The following is a 20,868-nucleotide window of genomic DNA, read 5'->3' on the forward strand; positions in this document are numbered from 1 at the left end:
TCGGATAAAGGTACCTGCCAGTAACCTTTAAGTAAATCCAGATTGGAAATAAAAGCTGATTGTCCCACTTTTTCAATGCAATCCTCCAAACGTGGGATAGGATAAGAGTCCGTTCTTGTAACTGCATTAACCTTTCTATAGTCCACACACAACCGTTGGGTACCGTCTGGTTCAGGTACCATCACTATGGGTGAACTCCATTGGCTGCAACCCACTTCAATCATGCCATTTTTAAGCATACTCTCAATCTCTTTGTTAACCTGTGCCAATTTTAAATCTATATGGATGTTGTTTGATTGGAACAGCATTTCCCACATCTACATCATGTTTAGCACAGTGGGCTAAATAGCTGGCTTGTAAAGCAGACCAAGGTCAGCAGTTCAATTCCCGTACCTGCCTCCCTGAACAGGCGCCGGAATGTTGCGACTAGGGGCTTTTCACAGTAACTTCATTTGAAGCCTACTTGTGACAATAAGCGATTTTCATTTCACTCATTTCATTTCATTCATGTTTAGCCATTTTAGTACTTCCCAATTTATCTCTACAAACTTGCCCACGTGATATCAATAACTCTTTCAGATCAGTCCGTTTTTCATCTGTAAGGTAACTCAACAATTTATCCCAATTTTTAAGAACATCCTCATTTTCCAATTTAATTTGATGGATGTCAAATTCAAAGTCATCTGGATTTGGTTCGTCACTTTGAGTTAGAATCATTAAAACCTCCTCCTTTTTCTCTCATTCCCTTTCAAAGTACCTTTTAAGCATGTTCACATGACACACTCGGTGAGTCTTCCTTCTATCTGTTGTTTTTACCACATAATTCACCTCACTTAATTTACTTTCAATCTGATAAGGTCCACAAAACCTTGCTTTTAAAGGTTCACCTACCACTGGTAACAATACTAAAACTTTATCTTCACTGGCAAAACTAAAAACGTTGTATTTCTTGTCCGCTACCCGTTACATCACATTTTGTCCAACTTTTAAATGTTTAGCCAATTCACCTGCTCTATTTAATCGTTCCCTAAAATTTGACATATAATCCAATAATGTAAGTTCAGATTTCTCACTCACCAATTTTTCCTTAATCAATTTAAGTGGTCCTCTTACCTCATGACCAAAGATTAGTTCAAAAGGGCTGACTCATTAGGTGCATCCCTAATTGCAAACAGTACGAATGGAATTCCTTTATCCCAATCCTCTGAATAATCGTGACAATAAGCCCTCAACATTGTCTTTAATATCGGATGCCACCTTTCTAACGCTCCCTGCGATTCTGGATGGTACGCAGTTGATTTAAATTGTTATATTCCTAAGCTATCCATAACTTCTTTGAATAATCTTGAGGTAAAATTTGATCCTTGATCCGATTGTATTTCTGTGGGTAGTCCATATCTAGTAAAGAATTTAAGTAACTCCTCCACAATCTTTTTAGCTGTAATATTACATACTGGAATGGCCTCTGGAAACCTAGTAGACACATCCATTATCGTCAAAATATATTGATTCCCACTTTTTGTTTTCGGAAGCGGTCCGACGCAATCAATTTGAACCTTTGTAAAAGGTTCCTCAAATGCTGGAATGGGTATTAAGGGCGCTGGTTATATCACCGCTTGAGGTTTCCCTATCTCTTGACATGTGTGACATGATTGACAAAATTTGACTACATTTTTATGTCGTCCAGGCCAATAAAAATGTTTTTGGATTTTAGCTTGAGTTTTCCTTATTCCCAAATGACCTCCCACTGGTGCCTCATGTGCAACTCGCAACACCTCTTCTCTATTCCCTAACGGCAATACTACTTGATGAACATCTGCCCACTTTTCATCCGCCTGCATATGTAAAGGTCTCCATTTTCTCATCAAGACATCACTTATGCGGTAATAACACTCTGGTATACACGCAGATTCCTCTTCCTTGTATGCTTTCTGATACATCCGTTTTATTTCTATATCTTCCTGTTGTAACTCCGCCAATTTTCCTGAACTAAAAATATCCGCCTTATCTTCCACCTGTTCTTGTTCTTTTTCAACCACCTGATCAAAAATCGTTTCTGATAATTTCACTTCAACTTCATCTTCACTCTTTAATTTCTCCTCTTGTTTTAACCTGTGACTTTGCAACCTTGTTACTACACAGTCTGGAAAGGTCCCAGGATACTCGTCCTTCAACACTTCAGTTGTCTGATTTTCCACTGGCTTATCGACCACAGTAGGCATCACTTCCACCTGCGATCCAGTTATATCATTACCCAAGATAAACTGTATTCCTGGACAAGATAGTTTCTCTATTACTCAGACTACCACTTAACCACTCTTCACTGGACTTTCCAACGATATATAATGGAACACTACTCCTCTCATCCTGAATTCCACATATTACCACCTTTTCTGGCAATATTCTTCCTAAACTGCATAACTCCTCATCTCTTACCATTAAAGATTGACTAGCTCCCGTATCTCTTAAAATTGTGACTTCTTTACCTGCTCCTCCTGATACACATGAGTAAACTTTACCGACACAAGTAAATTCTTTAAAGAGATCTGGCACCTCCTTCGCTTCACTTGGGCTTTCCTTTATCACTTTAACAAACCCCACTGTCTTATCCCATTTTACCACATCAGCCTTCCCAGTGCTTTTCTTCAGCCACCAACACTGTGACTTTACATGGCCTAGTTTATTACAGTGAAAACATTTGAACCTTTTCATTTATTTTCCACCCTCCTGGATTTCTTTTTTAATCTGAGGTATACTCTCCTTATTATCTCCCATCAGATCACCTTCACCTTTACCACTTGGGTATTTCTCATGTCCCCAGTTTCTATCCTTCACAGGCTGAAACTGATGTCGGAAACCAAGCTTTGATTTATGAACTAATTCATAATCATCTGCCAGTTGTGCTGCTAATCTTGCAGTTTTAACCCTCTGCTCTTCCGCATGAGTTCTCACTACATCAGGAATTGAATTTTTAAACTCCTCCAAAAGTATAATTTCTCTGTGAGCTTCATACATTTGGTCTATTTTCAAAGCCCTTCTCCACCTATCAAAATTACTCTGTTTGAGCCTTTCAAACTCCATGTATGTTTGACCAAATTCTTTCCTTAAATTTCTAAACCTTTGTCTGTAGGCTTTAGGCACTAGTTCATATGCACCTAAGATGGATTTTTTCACCTCCTCATACGTCCCAGATACCTCCTCCGGTAGTAATGCAAATACTTCATTAGCTCTACCTACCAGCTTTCTTTGAATCAGTAATACCCACATGTCCTGTGGCCATTTCATTTGTTTAGCTACCTTCCCAAATGAAATGAAAAAGGCTTCAACCTCCTTCTCATCAAACCTTGGCAATGCTTGGACATATTTAAATAGATCCCCACCAAGCCTTCGACTATGACGCTCTTTCTCACTATCCTCGTCACTATCATCCAACTGTACGTTCCCTTTACGTCCGCCAATTTTAACTGACTGTCATGTTTCATGGCCATTTTCTGAAGTTCAAACTCTCTCTCTTTATCTTTTTCACCGATCAGTATGTCCCTTTCTCTCCTATTCATAAATATCCTGGCCGCGAGGTTTGTTAGTGTCACACGGGAGGGTTTAAACTAGTATGGCAGGGGTGTGGGCACGGGAGCAATAGGTCAGAAGGTGAGAGCATTGAGGGAGAACTAGGGAATAGGGACAGTGTGGCTCTGAGGCAGAGCAGACAGGGAGAAGTTGCTCAACACAGCGGGTCTGGTGGCCTGAAGTGCATATGTTTTAATGCAAGAAGTATTACGGGTAAGGCATATGAACTTAGAGCTTGGATTAGTACTTGGAACTATGATGTTGTTGCCATTACAGAGACCTGGTTGAGGGGAAGGGCAGGATTGGCAGCTAAACGTTCCAGGATTTAGATGTTTCAGGCGGGATAGAGGGGGATGTAAAAGGGGTGGCAGAGTTGTGCTACTGGTTAGGGAGAATATCACAGCTGTACTACGGGAGGACACCTCAGAGGGCAGTGAGGCTATATGGGTAGAGATCAGGAATAAGAAGGGTGCTGTCACAATGTTGCGGGTTTACTACAGGCCTCCCAACAGCCAGCGGGAGATAGAGGAGCAGATAGGTAGACAGATTTTGGAAAAGAGTAAAAACAACAGGGTTGTGGTGATGGAAGACTTCAACTTCCCCAATATTGACTGGGACTCACTTAGTGCCAGGGGCTTAGACGGGGCAGAGTTTGTAAGGAGCATCCAGGAGGGCTTCTTAAAACAATATGTAGATAGTCCAACTAGGGAAGGGGCGGTACTGGACCTGGTATTGGGGAATGAGCCCGGCCAGGTGGTAGAAGTTTCAGTAGGGGAGCATTTCGGGAACAGTGACCACAATTCAGTAAGTTTTAAAGTGCTGGTGGACAAGGATAAGAGTGGTCCTAGGATGAATGTGCTAAATTGGGGGAAGGCTAATTATAACAATATTAGGTGGGAACTGAAGAACATAGATTGGGGGCGGATGTTTGAGGGCAAATCAACATCTGACATGTGGGAGGCTTTCAAGTGTCAGTTGAAAGGAATTCAGGACCGGCATGTTCCTGTGAGGAAGAAAGATAAACATGGCAATTTTCAGGAACCTTGGATAACGAGAGATATTGTAGGCCTCGTCAAAAAGAAAAAGGAGGCATTTGTCAGGGCTAAAAGGCTGGGAACAGACGAAGCCTGTGTGGAATATAAGGAAAGTAGGAAGTAACTTAAGCAAGGAGTCAGGAGGGCTAGAAGGGGTCACGAAAAGTCATTGGCAAATAAGGTTAAGGAAAATCCCAAGGCTTTTTACACGTACATAAACAAGGGAATCTGTGTGTGGAGTCAGAGGAAATGGGCGAGGTACTAAATGCATACTTTGCATCAGTATTCACCAAAGAGAAGGAATTGGTAGATGTTGAGTCTGGAGAAGGGTGTGTAGATAGCCTGGGTCACATTGAGAGCCAAAAAGACGAGGTGTTGGGCGTCTTAAAAAATATTAAAGTAGATAAGTCCGCAGGGCCTGATGGGATCTACCCCAGAATACTGAAGGAGGCTGGAGAGGAAATTGCTGAGGCCTTGACAGAAATCTTTGGATCCTCACTGTCTTCAGGTGATGTCCCGGAGGACTGGAGAATAGCCAATGTTGTTCCTCTGTTTAAGAAGGGTAGCAAGGATAATCCAGGGAACTACAGGCCGGTGAGCCTTACTTCAGTGGTAGGGAAATTACTGGAGAGAATTCTTCGAGACAGGATCTACTCCCATTTGGAAGCAAATGGACGTATTAGTGAGAGGCAGCATGATTTTGTGAAGGGGAGGTTGTGTCTCACTAACTTGATAGAGTTTTTCGAGGATGTCACTAAGATGATTGATGCAGGTAGGGCAGTGGATGTTGTCTATATGGACTTCAGTAAGGCCTTTGACAAGGTCCCTCATGGTAGACTAGTACAAAAGGTGAAGTCACACGGGATCAGGGGTGAGCTGGCAAGGTAGATACAGAACTGGCTAGGTCATAGAAGGCAGAGAGTAGCAATGGAAGGATGCTTTTCTAATTGGAGGGCTGTGACCAGTGGTGTTCTGCAGGGATCAGTGCTGGAACCTTTGCTGTTTGTAGTATATATAAATGATTTGGAGGAAAATGTAACTGGTCTGATTAGTAAGTTTGCAGACGACACAAAGGTTGGTGGAATTGCGGATAGCGATGAGGACTGTCAGAGGATACAGCAGGATTTAGATTGTTTGGAGACTTGGGCGGAGAGATGGCAGATGGAGTTTAATCCGGACAAATGTGAGGTAATGCATTTTGGAAGGTCTAATGTAGGTAGGGAATGGTAGAACCCTCAAGAGTATTGAAAGTCAGAGAGATCTAGGAGTACAGGTCCACAGGTCACTGAAAGGGGCAACACAGGTGGAGAAGGTAGTCAAGAAGGCATACGGCATCATAGAGTTTACAGAGCAGAAGGAGGCCATTCGGCCCATCGAGTCTGCACCGGCTCTTGGAAAGAGCACCCCACCCAAGGCCAACACCTCCACCCCATCCCCATAACCCAGTAACCCCACCCAACACTAAGGGCAATTTTGGACACTAAGGGCAATTTATCATGGCCAATCCACCTAACCTGCACATCTTTGGACTGTGGGAGGAAACTGGAGCACCCGGGGGAAACCCACGCACACACGGGGAGGATGTGCAGGCTCCGCACAGACAGTGACCCAAGCCGGAATCGAACCTGGGACCCTGGAGCTGTGAAGCAATTGTGCTATCCACAATGCTACTGTGCTGCCCTTCATTGGCCGGGGCATTGAGTATAAGAATTGGCAAGTCATGTTGCAGCTGTATAGAAGATTAGTTAAGCCACACTTGGAGTATAGTGTTCAATTCTGGTCGCCACACTACCAGAAGGATGTGGAGGCTTTAGAGAGGGTGCAGAAGAGATTTACCAGAATGTTGCCTGGTATGGAGGGCATTAGCTATGAGGAGCGGTTGAATAAACTCAGTTTGTGCTCACTGGAACGACGGAGGTTGAGGGGCGACCTGATAGAGGTCTACAAAATTATGAGGGGCATAGACAGAGTGGATAGTCAGAGGCTTTTCCCCAGGGTAGAGGGGTCAATTACTAGGGGGCATAGGTTTAAGGTGAGAGGGGCAAGGTTTAGAGTAGATGTACGAGGCAAGTTTTTTACACCGAGGGTAGTGGGTGCCTGGAACTCGCTACCGGAGGTGGTGGAAGCAGGGACGATAGTGACATTTAAGGGGCATCTTGACAAATACATGAATAGGATGGGAATAGAGGGATACGGACCCAGCAAGTGTAGAAGATTGTAGTTTAGTCGGGCAGCATGGTCGGCACGGGCTTGGAGGGCCGAAGGGCCTGTTCCTGTGCTGTACATTTCTTTGTTCTTTCTCTTTCTTTTTGTTCTGCTTGGGCTATTCTTTCTTTTCTCCTTTCTTCCCTCTCCTTTTCTTTTTCCTCTCTATCTCTTTTGTATTCAAGCTGCTTTAATTATTTCTCATGTTCCATTTGTTTAATTTGTAACTGAATTTTTGCCATTTCCAATGATTCAAACTGTACCTCAGGCAACTTAAATGCTTAGCCACCGCCATAATTACCTCATTTTTTCACATTTTGTCAGGTAATGGTCACTGCAATGTTTTTGCCAAATCTAACAGTCTGCTTTTAGTCTCTGTCCGTAAGGCAGTGCGTGTGATCGTCTCCACCCCCCAAAACGTCAGAGCCTCTGAAAGAGCCATTGTCCACAACACACTCCCCACTTAAACTGGAATAGCACACCTGATAAGCAACCACAATATGCTCACCCCTCATTGTCTTTAAGTTCACTAAGCCAATCCAATAGATAGGCTTTTATCCCCCTCGAGCCCCCAATTTGTTATGGGCCAGGGTTTAGAGAACCCCAAAGTGTATCATGGAGTTCACCTGACCCACAACTTTTACTAGATTGTGGTATGGTGAGCACACGGCCCACTCTACAGATGTGGTACAGCAGAAATAGAAAGGTATTTTTTAAAGCAAAACAATGTTTATTCTATGAACTCAAGTTAACCTTTTTAAAACATACAATGAATATCTTAGCAACCATTATTTCAAATACAACACTAAGTAATCCTTAATAAATTCCCAAACAACATCCAGAAGACAAAAGAAACACCTTTTAACAGAAGCACAACAGGTTTAAATTCACTACTGAGAACATTTATAATTCTGAATTCACCAAAGTATCAAGAAATAGTCTTTTCATGGCAGAGAGAACAACAGTACACCTGCTTTGTCTGGCTTCAGCTCCAACACTGAAACGAAACCAAAAAACACAGGCACACCCAAACTTTTCTCAAAGTGAAACTAAAAAGCAGAACCAGAGCTCAGCTCCACCCACACTCTGACATCACTGCAGCAACATGAGCAGAGAAACATTTCTTAAAGTGATATTCGCATGACAAAATAAAAGGATATAATATTGGAATTGTATAAATCACTGGTGAGGCCACAACTGGAATATTGTGTGCAGTTCTAGTCACCACATTCCAGGAAGGACGTAACTGCTCTGGACAGAGTGCAAAGGAGGTTTACAAGAATGTTGCCAGGGCTAGAAAAGTAGCTATGAGGAGATTGGATAGGTTGGGAACAAAGAAGACTGAGGGCTGACTTAATTGAGGTGTACAAAATTATGAAGGGAAGAGATAGGGTGCACAGGAAATAATTGTTTTCCTTGGTGGATAATTCTAGAACCAGGGGACATAGATTGAAGATAAGTGGCAGAAGGTGTAGAGGAGACATGAGGAAGAACTTTTTTGTGTAGAGGGTAGTGAGAGTCTGGAATTCGCTGTCCGAGTTGGTGGTGGAGGCAGAGACCCTAAACTATTTTTAAAAGTACCTGGATCTGCACTTTAGTGCTGTTAAGATACAGGGCGATGCAGCAGGTGCAGGAAGGTGGGATTAGAAATGACACCTAGGTGCTGTCGGGATGGCATGAACAGGATGGGTCGAATGGTCTTCTGTGCTGTAATATTTCTACGATTCTATGAAGATTCTCTCCTTAGCCATGATAATATATGCATGGCGAGAGCTCACCAGATTAGGCTGCCATTTTGAGCGGGTACACTTGAAAGGACTTCAAATGCCCCGACAGCCTTTGAAATGCAAACTTTCCATTCAATTTCACAGAGCAATGCATTTTATTAGCCAGTGATTGACAGTTTTATTGGTCCAGGCACAGGTGCTTGGTGGATTGCTTATTTATCTTTCCCTTCACACCTGAATGCATCTCCATTACCCTCCTTTAATGATAACCACAATGTTTATAAACATTCTTGTTATGACTGATAACTCCTTTGGATGTGGTGAGGAGCTAAGTGATTTCACTATCTCTTTTTCACAGGAGTGGGAAAGCTCCATTCTCTACCCATTCAGGATTCCCGATCAGAGCGGAGGTTAATGGTGAATCCCAGCCCTTATGTCAAACTGTTCAAGAACCTCACAGTCCCTATCCCCGAATTATGTACTTACATCCTCCTCCCGTTTGAAGACAGATGTGAAGTACTCATTTAACCCCCTAATAATGTCCTCCAGCTCCATGCACAGATTGCCCCTTGGTCCCTAATGGACCCTACTCTTTTCCAGGTTATCCTCCTCTCCTTAATACACTAAGAGAATATCTTGGGATTCTTCCTAATCCTACCCACCAGTGCTTTTCCATGCCCCCTCTTTGCTCTCCTAATTACTTCTTAAGTTCCCTCCTGCACTTCCTAAACTCCACTAAAGCCTCCGCTGATTTGCTCCCTTTGTACCTGCGAAAAGCTACTTTCTTATCCAGTCCTGAATATTCCTAGACATCCAGGGTTCTCTGGGCTTGTTGCTCCTACATCTCACCTGAAAGAAACATGTGGACCTGTACTCTCATTTCCTTTTTGAACACCCCCCCCTCCCAAAATCCGGCCACTGCTCTGCACTAGATTTTCCCACAAGTGTTATACCACCTTGGCAAGTGCGTGGTCAATTTCAGTCCCATGTGCCCCAGAGTCACAACTCAAGTGAATTAACCAATAATTGTAAACATTCCCATTGCCCTTGGCTGCCCAATAATTACAGTCACCAAGTTTGTAAATTGAAACGCAATTACTGTTTATGCCATGAACCATCATGAAATATGCAGTAAATACAACTGGATAACAACAAGTTAATACTTACCACCCCCTTTAACTGTCCCACCCTGTACCCACACACACAAGGCAGACAAACACGGAGGGGGGGGGGGCGCATAAAGTTAAAAATAATAAGGATGAGGGTTAGAAGTTAAGAGTCTTTGCTTCAAATGGTGGTTCTTTAGCACTCTTTCCTCACAGCATACTGGCTGATTTACAGCCGGTAGTGGTCTTCTTTGCAGCAAAAATGGAATTAAGGCCACAACAGATCAGCCATGGTCTTATAGACTGGCAAAGCAACTCAAAGAGTCGTATGGCCTATTTCTTATGTTGTGTTCTTATGTTAGTGATATTGGTTGAACAATAAAACAGATTCTATTGTTATTGACAGCAGTGTTTGCCTGAATAATACTTCAGTGGCTGAGAAACACTTGTAAGTGCAAGCTCTTTTGTAACTTATCAACTTTACTTACCAAACACAAAGTTATCTGGTCTGAAAATCTGCCCAAAGGGGCCAGAGCGAACTGAATCCATTGTACCAGGCTCCAAATCCATGAGGACAGCACGAGGCACATACTTGCCACCTAGATCAAAAGGTAAGTAACTTGTCAAACCTTGTATAATACCATGTCACTAACACCATTAATGTCCATTACAACATTGTATCATATTAATCTCAGCATCATACCACATCTGTCATAGCATCAGCCTGATGTATCAGTCAAAGTATCAAACCACATTAGTCTGAGCATTGAACCTTGTCGGTCATGGCTTCGTACCGTGTCGGTCATGGCATCATACTGCGTCAGTCTGAGCATTAAACCGCATCAGATGGATCTAGAACATGGCATGCAGATCATGCTCCAATTTGTTGAAGTTTAAGTATATTGGAAGTTTACACTTCTATTTTAAAAGACAGAAATTTTCTAAGGGTTTTGCTGACCACAAACAGATGTTTCAAAATCCCTAGGTCGAAATTTTGAAACAAAGATTTGTGAGGAGGACCCAGGAGTTTTAATGAGCATACTGAAATTGTGCCTTTTGCTGTACTAGCCAATGAATAACTATCAAAACTATATGAATGGACCACTTCAAGTCTAGTTCTACAGTGCCACTAAATTCTACAAGTTAAGCAGGAGCAGCTATTATGGTAACCCCATCCCAAAGCAACTAGTGAACTCTCTAACTTAAGTTGGGTTCCTGAGCATCAGAACTTTCCAATCTTCATTCCTACTTCATTGACCATTACCAGCAGCCACAGCAAGTATGTGGTTTTTCAAAGTGGGCCTATGCTAAAAGCACTAAAGTGGCATCATAATACCCCTTTTCTAGAACCTTTGCTTTATTTTCAGTGTTCCCTCTCAAACCTGTATGGAACAGACATCCAAGTTTGCTAGAAACTATGGAGAACACAATGGAGTATTTTAAGAGCCTCACTTAAGTTTGAAATTTATTTTTAACTCATCTTTGGCAGAGGCTCCTGGACATCTGGCGCAAATCCAGCAATGTCGGGAGAATTCCGGGAGAAGCCCGAAACTGGATTTGCACAGTTGCTGAACAGTTTCCGTGCTCCCAGCCCACTCCAGCTAGCGTGATCCGGATTAGCAGATTTAAATCCTCATTTAAATATGCAGGATCTTTTTTTAAACCAGATCCACTGGCTCCTGCAATTCTTCCACCCAATGGCACAATGTGTAGCCGGCACAAATCACTACTGGCCTCCACAAACGGAGATGAGTAGACGTGATGACTGCGCGGGGTTGGGGGGGCAGGGGAGTGCCTGGAGGCCATTGCAGCCTACGGGTGATCAGGGGCATGGCAGGACAGTGACACTGCCAGGGTCCCACGTTGGCACTGCTAAAGGTCAACGCTTGAAGGGAGTGGAGCCTGAAAGAGCAGGGTATTAAGGGGGAAGAATTTGGTGACCTGGTCGCTCACCGGATGCGGGGGGGGAAGGTGCACTGGTACCGGCAATCGGGGTGGGGGGGGGGCTGATGCCTGCGTTTGGGGGAAGGGATCTTTGCCAGCAAGAAGGGTTGGGCGGAGCCTTAGTAAGATCGGGGTGCCCTTTTTGGAGCCAGACCTGCTGGCATCTTCAGGTTCCACACACCTAATTCTCGGCATAGTTCACCCATCCCCCAGAAAGTGTGATGGTTTGTGATCTAGATCGAGATCCGATTCCTGCCGGAGACCACACTTCAAACTTTTTGGGGAGAATTGCCCTGCATCTCCCCCCCACCCCCCCCCCCCCATTTATTTGCTGCCATCAGTTATGTTGACATCTTTTATTTTATTCTTTCATGGTACAAGGGTGTCACCATTTAGGCCAGCATTTGTTGCTCATCCCTATATGCCCTTGAGAAGGTGGTGGTGGGCTTCCGGTTGCGGCTATGCAGAGCTAAGTCGCATGTTCGGCAGCTCCCGCTTGAAACGGACTTTTGGGCTCTTTTCAGGGCATTTTTTCGACATTTCCCGGTGTGGGAAGAAGACTGCAACATTCCCCCGACAGTGTATGGTTTGGACCAGGAGCGGGGCAACTAACAAAGTGGTGGTGAACCCAAAGAAAGTGTGAGGGAAGAAAAGCAAGATGGCGGCGGGCGGGGACCAGGCAGCGTGGATGCAGTGGGCGCAGGAGCAGGAGGTAATCCAGCGCTGCTTCAGGGAGCTCAAAGTGGACCTGCTGGAGCTGATGAAGGCTTCTGTTGATAAGCTGCTGGAGACCCAGACGGCCCAGGGGGTGGCGATCCGCGAGGTCCGACAAAAGATCTCCGATAATGAGGACGAGATCTTGGGACTAGCGGTAAAGGTAGAGGCGCACGAGGCGCTCCACAAGAAATAGCATGAACGGTTTGAGGAGATGGAGAATCGGTCGAGGCGGAAGAATCTGCAGATCCTGGGCCTCCTGGAGGGGCTGGAGGGGTACGACGTGGGGGCCTATGTGGTCACCATGTTAAACTCGCTGATGGGAGCGGGGTCCTTCTAGGGGCCCCTGGAGCTGGAAGGGTCCCATAGAGTGCTGGCGAGGAGGCCCAAGGCTAATGAGCCGCCACGGGTGGTGCTGGTGTGGTTTCATCGGTTCGCTAATCGGGAGTGCGTACTCAGGTGGGCCAAGAAAGCGAGGAGCAGCAGGTGGGAGAATGCGGAGGTTTGACTATATCAGGACTGGAGTGCGGAGGTGGCGAAGAAGAGCGCCGGGTACAACCGGGCAGGAAGGGGGTGAAGTTTGGCAAGCTGCAGCCGGCACGACTGTGGGTCACCTACAAGGACCGGCACCATTATTTTGAGTCCCTGGAGTCCAAACGTGGGCGTTTGTTCAGGCCGAGAAGCTGGACACACACTGAGGGTTGGGATGGGGGGTCGGGCTCGGGATGGTCGGGGATTGTTGTTGTTGTGTTACATTTTGAGGAGGGGTTCTTTGTTCTTGTTTAGTTTTGGTTCGGTGTGGGTGGTTAGGATGGGTTGGGCACTGTTTTGGTTGGGTCTGTCGGGTGGGCTCTTGGAGGGGGGCAAGTAAACGGAGTAGGGGGTGGATGGCCGGTAGGGGGGATGGGGCCCCGCGGGGGAGGGTGAAGCCCGAGTCGGGGGTGAGGGGACTGAGCCTGTAAAAGGAGCTGCGCCAGAGGAGGCGGGGCTGGGCAGGTGGAAAGCGCGGGCTTTTTCCCCTCGCTGAAGGGGGCGTGGCCGGGGAAAGCGCAGGTTTTTTCCCGCGCTTGGGATGGAAGGGGGAGGCGGAGAGCCTGCTGGTGGGTAATGGAGGGGGAGGGGAAGTCCCACAATAGGAGGAGTCAAAGGGGAGGCGGGAGTGGCCGGGGTCAGCTGACTTGCGGGAGTGCAATAGGGGGAGCAAAGCAGCCAGGGGGGTCCTAGCTGGGGGGGAACCGGGCTGCTGCTGGTATGGTCAAGGGGGAGCTGGAGCGAGTAGAGGGGGTTGGGACGGGGGTCTGCCGCGGTGGGGAACGGGCCGGGCGTGGGGTGCGTGGCTGACTGAGGGGTTATGGCTAGTTGGCGGGGGAGGGGGGCGGGTAGCCCCTTGATCCGACTGGTAACCTGGAATGTAAGGGGACTGAACTGGCCGGTTAAGCGGGCCTGGGTGTTCGCGCACCTGAAGGGGCTGAAGGCGGATATGGTCATGCTCCAGGAGACACACCTGAAGGTGGCAGACCAGGTAAGATTGAGGAAGGGGTAGGTAGGTCAGGTGTTTCATTCGGGGCTGGATGCCAAAAGTCGGGGGGTGGCGATCTTGGTGGGAAAGAGGGTGTCGTTCGAGGCGTCGAGCATTGTGACAGACAATGGCGGCAGGTACGTAATGGTAAGCGGTAAGCTGCAAATGGAGAGGGTGGTGCTGGTCAACGTGTCCACCCCGAAATGGGACGATGCGGGTTTTATGCGGCGCATGTTGGGTCGGATCCTGGACTTGGAAGTGGGGGGCCTGATAATGGGGGGAGACTTTAACACGGTGTTGGATCCGGCACTGGACCGCTCCAGGTCTAGGACGGGTAGGAGGCCAGCGGCGGCTAAAGTGCTGAGGGGGTTTATGGACCAGATGGGAGGGGTGGACCCTTGGAGATTTGCAAGGCCGGCGGCTCGGGAATTTTCATTCTTCTCGCACGCTCATAAGGCCTATTCCTGGATCAACTTTTTTGTTATGAGCAGGGCGCTGATAGCGAGAGTAGAGGATACCGAGTACTCGGCGATAGCCGTTTCGGATCACGTCCCGCATTGGGTAGACCTAGAGCTGGGGGAGGAGAGGGCCCAGCGCCCGTTGTGGCCCTTGGAGGTGGGGCTGTTGGCGGACGAGGATGTGAGCGAGCGGGTCCGAGGAAGCATAGAGAGATACCTGGAGGCCAACGATAACGGGAAGGTCCGAGTGGGGATGGTCTGAGACGCGCTGGTTAGGGGAGAGCTGATCTCCATTAGGGCCCACAAGGAGAGGAGAGAGCAGAGGGAGAGGGAGAGGCTGGTGGGGGAGATGGTGAGGGTAGACAGGAGGTACGCGGAGGTGCCGGAGGAGGGACTGTTGAGGGAGAGGCGTAGCCTCCAGGCCGAATTCGACCTGTTGACCACCAGGAAGGCGGAGGCGCAGTGGAGGAAGGCCCAGGGGGCGATTTATGAATATGGGGAAAAGGCAAGCCGGATGCTGGCGCACCAGCTTTGGAAGCGGGCGCAGCTGGGAGATCGGGGGAGTTAAGGAGGGGGGAGGGAGTGTGGTTGGCATCAATGGAGTCTTCAGGGACTTTTATGAGGAACTGTATCGGTCCGAGCCCCCACTGGAGGAGGGAGGGATGGGCCGCTTTCAGGACCAATTGAGGTTCCCGAAGGTGGAGGAGGTACTGGTGGTGTGATTATGGGGCACCGATTGGGCTGGAGGAGCTGCCAAATGGATAAGGAGCATGCATAGGGTGATTTAGAGATGTGGATCAGAAATTGGCTAGCTGAAAGAAGACAGAGGGTGGTGGTTGATGGGAAATGTTCAGAATGGAGTTCAGTCACAAGTGGAGTACCACAAGGATCTGTTCTGGGGCCGTTGCTGTTTGTCATTTTTATCAATGACCTAGAGGAAGGCGCAGAAGGGTGGGTGAGTAAATTTGCAGACGATACTAAAGTCGGTGGTGTTGTCGATAGTGTGGAAGGAAGTAGCATGTTACAGAGTGATATAGATAAGCTGCAGAGCTGGGCTGAGAGGTGGCAAATGGAGTTTAATGTAGAGAAGTGTGAGGTGATTCACTTTGGAAGGAATAACAGGAATGCCGACTTTATTGGTAGAGGGATTGAGTTCCGGAGTCAGGAGGTCATGTTGCAGCTGTACAGAACTCTGGTATGGCCGCATTTGGAGTTTTGCGTACAGTTCTGGTCACCGCATTATAGGAAGGATGTGGAGGCTTTGGAGCGGGTGCAGAGGAGATTTACCAGGATGTTGCCTGGTATGGAGGGAAAATCTTATGAGGAAAGGCTGATGGACTTGAGGTTGTTTTCGTTGGAGAGAAGAAGGTTAAGAGGAGACTTAATAGAGGCATACAAAATGATCAGGGGGTTGGATAGGGTGGACAGTGAGAGCCTTCTCCCGCGGATGGAAATGGCTGGCACGAGGGGACATAACTTTAAACTGAGGGGTAATAGATATAGGACAGAGGTCAGAGGTAGGTTCTTTACGCAAAGAGTAGTGAGGCCGTGGAATGCCCTACCTGCTACAGTAGTGAACACGCCAACATTGAGGGCATTTAAAAGTTTATTGGATAAACATATGGATGATAATGGTATAGTGTAGGTTAGATGGCTTTTTGTTTCGGTGCAACATCGTGGGCCGAAGGGCCTGTACTGCGCTGTATTGTTCTATGTTCTATGCAGGTGGGGAAGGCACCGGGGCCGGACGGTTTCCCGGTCGCATTCTACGAAAAATATGTGGACCTGTTGGGTCGTTGATGATTAGGACCTTCAATGAGGCAAGGGAGGGGGGGCTTTGCCCCCGACGATGTCCCGGGCACTGATCTCCTTGATCCTGAAGCGGGACAAGGATCCCCTGCAGTGTGGGTCTCACAGGCCGATTTCATTGTTAAATGTAGATTCCAAGGAGCTGGCGAAGGTCTTAGCCACGAGAATTGAGGATTATGTGCCGCAGGTCATCCACGAAGACCAGACGAGGTTCGTGAATGGGTGGCAGTTGAACGCGAATGTGCGGAGGCTCCTGAACGTTATTATGATGCCGGCGAGGGAGGGGGAGGCGGAGATAGTGGCGGCGATGGACGCTGAGAAGGCCTTCGCTAGGGTAGAGTGGGGGTACTTGTGGGAGGTGCTGAAGAGGTTCGGGTTTGGGGAGGGGTTCGTCAGGTACTTGTGGGAGGTGCTGAAGAGGTTCGGGTTTGGGGAGGGGTTCGTCAGGTGCGTTAGGCTGTTGTACGAGGTCCCGATGGCGAGTATGGCCACAAACAAGAGGAGGTCTGAGTACTTTCGGTTGCATCGAGGGACGAGGCAGGGGTGTCCCCTGTTCCTCCTACTCTTCGCACTGGCGATTGAACCCCTGGCTATGGCACTGAGGGAGTCGAGGAACTGGAGGGGGTTGGTGTGGGGTGGGGAGGAGCATAGGGTGTCGCTCTATGCGGACGACTTGCTGCTATATGTGGCGGACCCGGTGGGGGGAATGCCGGAGGTAATGAGGATCCTCAGGGAGTACGGGGATTTCTCAGGGTACAAGCTCAACATGGGGAAGAGCGAGTTGTTCGTGGTTCACCCAGGGGACCAGGAGAGGGGGATTGGCGAGCTCCCACTAAAAAGGGCGGAGAGGAGCTTCAGGTATTTGGGGGTCCAGGTGGCCAGAAGCTGGGGGGCCCTGCATAGACTTAATTTCACGAGGCTGGTGGAGCAAATGGAGGAGTTTAAGAGGTGGGACGCATTGCCGCTGTCCCTGGCGGATAGGGTGCAGTCAGTCAAGATGACGGTGCTCCCAAGGTTTTGTTCCTATTCCAGTGCCTCCCCATTCTTATCCCGAAGGCCTTCTTTAGGCGGGTCAACAGGAGCATAACGGTGTTTGTGTGGCCGCGAGAGACTCCGAGGGTGAGAAGGGTGTTCCTGGAGCGGAGGAGGGATGGGGCTGGCACTGCCCAACCTCTGTGGGTACGACTGCGCTGCCAATGCGGCGATGGTGCGTAAGTGGGTGATGGAGGGAGAGGGGGCTGCATGGAAGAGGCTGTAGATGGCGTCTTGTGAGGGTACGAGTCTGGAGGCTCTGGTAACGGTGCCGCTGCCGCTCCCTCCAATGAGGTATACCACGAGCCCGGTGGTGGCGGCTACCCTCAAAATATGGGGGCAATGCAGGCGGCACAGGGGGGAAGTGGGGGCCTCGGTGTGGACCCCGATACGGGGGAACCACCGGTTTGTCCCAGGGAGAATAGATGGAGGATTTTCGGGGTGGCATAGGGCAGGGATAAGAAGATTGGGGGGGACCTGTTTGTGGATGGGAAGTTCGCGAGCCTGGGTGAGCTGGAGGAGAGGTTCCCCGGGGAACACCTTTAGGTATCTACAGGCAAGGGCGTTTGCCAGGCGGCAAGTGGTGGATTTCCCGCTGCTGCTGCCACGCACGGTACAGGACAAGGTGCTCTCGGGGGTGTGGGTTGGAGAGGGGAAGATCTCGGCAACATACCAGGTGATCCAGGAGGAAGATGAGGCCTCGGTGGAAGAGCTAAAAGGTAAGTGGGAGGAGGAGTTGGGGAGGAGATTGAGGAGGGGACGTGGGCAGATGCCCTTGGGAGGTTGAACTCTTCCTCTTCGTGCGCGAGGCTCAGCCTCATACAGTTTAAGGTGCTGCACAGGGCACACATGACCGGGACAAGGATGAGCCGGTTTTTTGGGGGTGAGGACAGGTGTGTTAGGTGCTCAGGGAGCCCAGCCATACCCATATGTTCTGGGCATGCCCAGCGCTGGAGAAATTTTGGAAGGGCGTAGCGAGGACGGTGTCGAGGGTGGTAGGATCCAGAGTCAAACCGGGCTGGGGGCTCGCAATATTTGGGGTTGCAGGAGGCGAAAGAGGCTGGTATTCTGGCATTTGCATTCCTGGTATCCCGGCGAAGGATTCTTCTTCAATGGAACGATGCACGGCCCCCAAGCGTGGAATCCTGGATCAACGATATGGCGGGTTTTATCAAATTTGAGGGTGAAATTTGCCTTAAGGGGATCGGTGCAAGGGTTTTTCAGGCGGTGGCAACCGTTATTGGACATCCTGGAAGAACGGTAGACAATGGTCGGCAGCAGCAGCAACCCAGGGGGGGGTTCTATTTTATGGGTTCTATTTTATTTTTGTTCGTCTATACTGGGGGATCTGAGGGGGTGTATATATTTGCTATGTTTGCTGTGTTAATTCGGGGTGTTAATTTATTATTTATGTATAGGGGGGAGGGGGGCACAGGGTTGTTTTGTTTTGTTTTGTACTTAATTCTATTGGGTTCCTTTTACATTTTGTTGTTGATATTTTGTGAAAACTCTAATAAAAATTTTTTTTTTTTTAAAGAGAAGGTGGTGGTGAGGTGCATTCTTGAACATTGCAGTCCATGTGCTGCTGGGACATTCAGTGCTGCTCGGGAGGGAGCAATAGCGAAGAACGCCGATACAGCTCCAAGTCAGTATGGTGTGTAACTTGGATGGGAATTTCTAGGTGGTGATGCACTTGTAGCTGTGTGTGTTGTCATTGTCCTTTTCAGTGGTAGAGGTTGTGGGTTTGGAAGGTGCTGTTGAAATAGGCTTGGTGGGTTCTTGCTGTGTAATTGTACATGGTATCTGCCTTCATGACGTTAGCTATGGACCTGTCTTTCCTTTATTTCAGGTAGGGCACACGGGTTTTCCTAAGGTAGCAGCGTCATTTGAGCTCTCAGGGGTTTAAAAAAAATTAATTTTACCGGATGTGACCAACGCTGGCTCGACCAGCATTTTTATTCTCGATCCCTAGTTACCCTTCAGAAGGTGGTGGTGAGCTGCCTTCTTGAACTACTGCAGTCTGAGATATAGGTACACCCACAGTGCTGTTAGGGAGGAAGTTCCAGGATTTTGACTCGGTGAAGGAACCGTATATATTTCCAAGTCAGGATGGTAAGTGGCTTGGAGAGGAACCTCAAGTGTTCCCAGGTATCTGCTTGTCCTCTAGATGGTAGTGGTTGTGGTTTTGGAAGGTGCCGCCTAAGAAAACTTGGTGAGTTCCTGCAGTGTATCTTGTAGATGGTATACACGGCTGGCTGCCACTGTTCGTTGGTGGTGGAGACACTAGATGTTTGTGGATGGGAGAGCAATCAAGCAGGTTGCTTTTGTCCTGGATGGTGTCGAGCTTCTTGAGTGTTGTTGGAGCTGCACTCATCCAGGCAAATGGAGAGTATTCCATTACTTTTCTGACTTGTGCCTTGTAGACGGTGGACAGGCTTTGGGGGGGTCAGTAGTTGAGTTAATCACCGTAGGATTCCTACTCTTTGACCTGCCCTGATAGCCACAGTATTAATCAGTTTCTGATCAATGGTAACCCCCAGGATGTTGATTGTGGGGGATCAGCGATGATAATGCCATTGAATGTCAAGGAGCGATGGTTACATAGAACAGTACCTTCGGCCCTCGATGTTGTGCCGAGCACTGTCCGAAACCAAGATCAAGCTATCCCACTCCCTGTCATTCTGGTGTGCTCCATGTGCCTATCCAATAACCGCTTGGAATTTCATAAAGTGTCCGACTCCACTATCACAGCAGGCAGTCCATTCCACACCCTAACCACTCTCTGAGTAAAGAACCTACCTCGGACATCCCTCCTATATCTCCCACCCTGAATCTTATAGTTATGCCCCCTTGTAACAGCTACATCCACCCGAGGAAATAGTCTCTGAACGTCCACTCTATCTATCCCCCTCAATATCTTATAAACCTCTATTAAGTCATCTCTCATTCTCCTCCGCTCCAAAGAGAAAAGCCCTAGCTCCCTCAACCTTTCCTCATAAGACCTATCCTGAAAACCAGGCAGCATCCTGGTAAATCTCCTTTGCACCCTTTCCAATGCTTCCACATCCTTCCGATAATGAGGTGACCAGAACTGCATACAATACTCCAAATGTGGTCTCACCAGGGTCATGTATAGTTGCAGCATAACCCCGCGGCTCTTAAACTCAAGCTCCCTGTTAATAAACACTAACATACTATAAGCCTTCTTCACGGCTCTATCCACTTCCGAGTGGCAACCTTCAGAGATCTGTGGACATGAACCCCAAGATCTCTCTGTTCCCCCACATTCCTCAGAACCCTGCTGTTGACCCTGTAATCCACATTCAAATGTTTTCTACCAAAATGAATCACCTCGCACTTATCATGGTTAAACTCCATCTGCCATTTTTCGGCCCAGCTCTGCATCCTATCAATGTCTCTTTGCAGCATACAACAGCCCTCCACCTCATCCACTACTCCACCAATCTTGGTGTCATCAGCAAATTTACTGACCCACCCTTCAGCCCTCTCCTCCAAGTCATTGATAAAAATCACAAATCGCAGAGGACCCAGCACTGATCCTGTGGTACACCACTGGTAACTGGTCTCCAGTCTGAAAATTTTCCATCCACCATCTTCTATGTGATAGCCAGTTACTTATCCAATTGGCCAAATTTCCCTCTATCCCACACCTCCTTACTTTCTTCATGAGCCGACCATGGGGAACCTTATCAAACGCCTTACTAAAATCCATGTATACAACATCAACCTTTT

The 20,868-nt window shown here is 47.9% G+C and overlaps 1 protein-coding gene across 5 annotated transcripts in view; it reads right to left on the reverse strand.

Moving 5' to 3' along the window:
- Positions 1–20,868, reverse strand: part of LOC140399035 (tubulin beta-4B chain-like) — a 250,834-nt gene that overhangs the window by 21,886 nt on the left and 208,080 nt on the right. For all 5 annotated transcript variants that reach the window (XM_072488102.1, XM_072488103.1, XM_072488104.1 and 2 more), the window contains one exon: positions 10,128–10,238. In XM_072488102.1, coding sequence (XP_072344203.1) covers positions 10,128–10,238 — 111 coding nt within the window. The remainder of the gene's footprint in view (positions 1–10,127; positions 10,239–20,868) is intronic.

This window comes from Scyliorhinus torazame, chromosome 22 (assembly GCF_047496885.1).
Source record: "Scyliorhinus torazame isolate Kashiwa2021f chromosome 22, sScyTor2.1, whole genome shotgun sequence".
Lineage (NCBI taxonomy): Eukaryota > Metazoa > Chordata > Chondrichthyes > Carcharhiniformes > Scyliorhinidae > Scyliorhinus > Scyliorhinus torazame.